We start from the raw sequence: 3,873 nt of genomic DNA, 5'->3' as shown, positions 1-3,873 counted from the left end.
GGGGGTTTGCTGTACTTTACCAATGATTTTATGTAAAGAGGGTTCTTTATATGAGAATTTTATTCTTCATGGGAGCTATTTTATTAGTGTCTATACATCATACATCTACAGTTCCATCCATTATCTAATTGGTCTGCATGAACACAAAATGCCACGTGTGTCCATTTTCATAATTTAATGATGGGTCCCAGATGCAAAGAAGCTGAAAAAACTCTCAGCAAGACAGCAACGACGTCAAGATCCTTCATTCTCGTGTTTGTTTTCAGCCTTTGAACCCCCGGCCCAATCGTTTTTCTCTCGGTTTCGCTAGGTTCCAGCGAAGAAAGGAAACTAAAAGTTTTATATCTCAATTTTCTTCTCGATTTTCTCTTTCCATTTTCGTTTTGTTTTTCTTTCATACCAAATGGTAGAATCTTTTTTGCTCTCTCACTTTCTTTTCTTTTCTTTTATTTTACCTCAAACCAAACAGAGCCTTAATCTTTCAGTGGAAGGAAATTTGTTCCAGTAGACATAGTGGTGGCTTTCCATAACTGATTTCCGTGTCCCTCATCATGTCCACCTATACCATGATTTCCTTTTGTTTTATGCAATTATGTGTAAATGTTTACTCATCTCCTTTTAATATAGCTTGTTGTTAACTATATACATTAATGATGATGACCCTGGACACTAGCAAGTTGTGAAGCATACACACATGCACATTTGCAGGATACATCAAAGACACAAACATCGGCTATATCAAAATTCTAAAAACAAGAAATTGTGCACAATACATATAGATATGTGCTTTTTTACATGTGAACATGTACATATGTATGTCTGTAGACCATGTGTGCGTTCATGCGAAACATAACAAGAATAACAACTTAACAAGTGATAATCAACTGTATAAGTTTGATTGAAAAAGAATAAATCTGTTACTTAGACAAATTCATGTAAACAATTTGGCTTCCTAGGTGTCATTCGATGCCAGCAATGAAGTGTCAGGTCTCATTGATAGGAGATAATATCTCCTGTTCAGCTGGGGCCATACTGGAACTTGCAAAAGGGAAAATCAGAGGAAACTATAGATTTTTTATATTATGGTGATTAGTTAAAAGGTTACCCTCTACAGTGATGTGAATCACATAAATCCTATTGCACAAGTAGTGTCCACTTGCCTTCTAAACATGGTCATCAAAGTTTTATGTTGGGTGCAACTTTATGTGCCTGACATGGTGTCCATGACGAACCCAAATTATTTTGGTGCTCAACGTGTCATAATGAAGTGTTGATTTTCTTATAGCCAGAAAGTGGAGTTCCATAAAAAAAATAAAGATTTTACAGCAGTTCACTTGCAATAATGAGCTTTTTTTAGCCTCAGTTTAGGTTTGTTCGGTCTTTTCTTCTTCTCTTCTCCTTCCGATCTCCCTTGACTTGAACGGAAACTAATCCTACGCATGTAAAGTTCAAGTCCATCTTATGATAACAAGTATATTGGATTTGTATGTTGTTAATAAATTGAATTGATCTCATTAAGTCATGAACATCATAAAGGTCTCAAGCAGCCTCCAAGGCAACCAGGTATGATGATACTGACACACCACAAAATCATAATTTATATATTTTTTGTCATTATTTCTTTCTTATAAGGTGAGTATATTTTAACTTTTTCCCTTCTGCAGCCTATTCTAGTGTATATGTGTAAGGTGGATGGGAAATTCAAGTTTAGTCCCATCAGTGTTAATTTATTGACGGAAGCTGCAAAGGTTCTCTTTGCCATAGCCATGCTATTATTCCAGGTTTTTATCTTGATTCTATGCTGTTACTACCGATTTCATCAATATTGTCTGTAGTGGATATTTGTTATTTATTGGATCTTTGCTACGTGTCTTCTCTTTTGTTTTTCCCCTTATGCCTTAGTGACCAGCAGACAAAATTTCCCAGTTTTGTGAAGGGCATTGAATCATGCGATTGTTAGTTATAATATTGGGTAAATTGATCCCTGCAGGATTTGATGACCAGTAGCTGTATGACATCATTTGTCAGAATGCATATAGCACCCATTTGAAGCATGTAGAATGTTAAAGACTTAAAGCCTTAACTTTAACATCACAAGTAGACGTATTTGTGCAAATTTGATGGTCGTACTTCGCACTTGAAAACATATACTCATCTGCTATATATCATCATTGCAGACAATATCTAGTAACTGATCTCATGTGTCACTGACTTAATAACTAGCAAGTCTCTTACTCAGGTTTACATTGTAATGGTCGTACTAAAAAGTCTGAAGCACTGACAGTGGGGGGTGATTCTGTCAGCATGCATGAAAGTGTCTGACACACCAGTGAACTTAAAATCTAAAGATCTTAATGCATATTGCCAAATTGGGTCACTTCAATGAGATTGTTGGTTTCATTTGGGATGGACTGATGTAGTTCTGGTTATATGAATATTTCTTATGATCAGATGGTGCTTGTTCACATTAGAATAAAACAAAAGTAATATATTCACTAATTTTAAGTAAGACGTTCAGCTGGTTCAAGAGGGTAGGGCAGAGGGGTCTGGGTTTTCTAATGGGGCATGTCATGAGGTGGAAGAAGAGGGATTCTGTGTTCTTCTGGAAAGCCAGGAAGCTGTTTGATGTCATCGCTCTTCATGCTGATCCCCGCTGCCCGACATCAATGCAGCGGCGAAAACAAAGATGGTGGTGTGACAACATAAGCAATAATAGCAACTAAGGGCGTAATGGGAATAACAAATGGCCATTAGTTAATTATAGGTTAAATAACAGATTTTAGAGCGACTTGTTTTATAATGTCGTCTTTTCGGGGACCTACTTCAAATTGGGCATCTTTTGTTGGACAAATATTATTTCAAAGAAATCACATGGGCGCAGACAGATATGTTAAATTATGAATTTCATAAATAAAAATTTATGTACCCAAATCATGTTGTTCGATTGCCTTATCTAAGCACTTCCGTGTCATTAAATGATACTTATATCTGTGTATATAAATCACCATTGTTTAACCATCCTAACAAATTGACATCATAGTGATTCTAGATATTGTTCCTGTGCTGGTGCTTTTTGAATCATTGAGTGAAATATATGCTTACGATAAAAACTGGAGCATTCCTTCTTTTTACCATGGTTAACATAGCTCTCAATTTTGTTATATATTATTATGCAGTACATTATGCTCGTTCGTCAATCTATTTTCTTGTCAAAATTTCAGCCCCCTTTGTTTCTTGACAGGCTAGACGACAAAAGGTTGGAGACAAACCCCTTCTTTCAGTTTCTACATTTATGCAGGTAGTGGAGTTTTCTAACAGACATTAACTAATATATTGTCAGATAATTTTACATCAAGTATATTTGTCATTTCTTTAATAGTTGGTGGAGTTTGGATGCGCATAACTTTTACAAGCCTCCATACCTTCTACCTAATATTTTCATGCTGTATCTCAGTCGGATCATATTCAAATAATTTTGAATGCAAAACCATCCTGACTGCATTCACCGTTGTTCTTCTATTTGTTTTTGAAATTGCACGTGGTTAAACTTTATGTTAGTTCTGGTGTTTATTCTCTGGAGAAAGCAGTTACATTTTCTCTGGTAAAGCGTCTCCTGAAAAGCTGTTACCCTTTCCTAGAGGATTTTGACCAGGCATAAAAGAAGACCATAATACGGTAATAGGTTTCTTCACTATGTGAGGTTTAGGACCTTGGGCAATAAAGTGCACCTCAGCCAAATCAAAAATAGCAGTAGTAGCTATAGTAGTATTTATTAATAAAAATTAATAAATACCTGTCTGCTACTTGTTAGCATCTTTTCATTTTTGGCGACTATTTGATTATGTTAGTGAAGTCTGACACGGCCATGGGAGT

General features: G+C 35.8%; 1 protein-coding gene across 3 annotated transcripts in view; it reads left to right on the top strand.

Annotated features, from left to right (window-relative positions):
• The window catches only part of LOC109830560 (CMP-sialic acid transporter 4-like), an 11,890-nt gene that overhangs the window by 2,945 nt on the left and 5,072 nt on the right, over window positions 1-3,873 (top strand). For all 3 annotated transcript variants that reach the window (XR_002244331.1, XM_020397855.1, XM_020397854.1), the window contains exons 3-4: window positions 1,665-1,781; window positions 3,242-3,298. Coding sequence is in view for 2 of the 3 variants with exons in the window: in XM_020397854.1 (XP_020253443.1) it covers window positions 1,665-1,781; window positions 3,242-3,298 (174 nt within the window). In the remaining variant the exon portion in view is untranslated. The remainder of the gene's footprint in view (window positions 1-1,664; window positions 1,782-3,241; window positions 3,299-3,873) is intronic.

Source organism: Asparagus officinalis, chromosome 2 (assembly GCF_001876935.1).
Source record: "Asparagus officinalis chromosome 2, Aspof.V1, whole genome shotgun sequence".
NCBI lineage: Eukaryota > Viridiplantae > Streptophyta > Magnoliopsida > Asparagales > Asparagaceae > Asparagus > Asparagus officinalis.
This window is presented reverse-complemented; position numbering and strand designations above follow the sequence as displayed.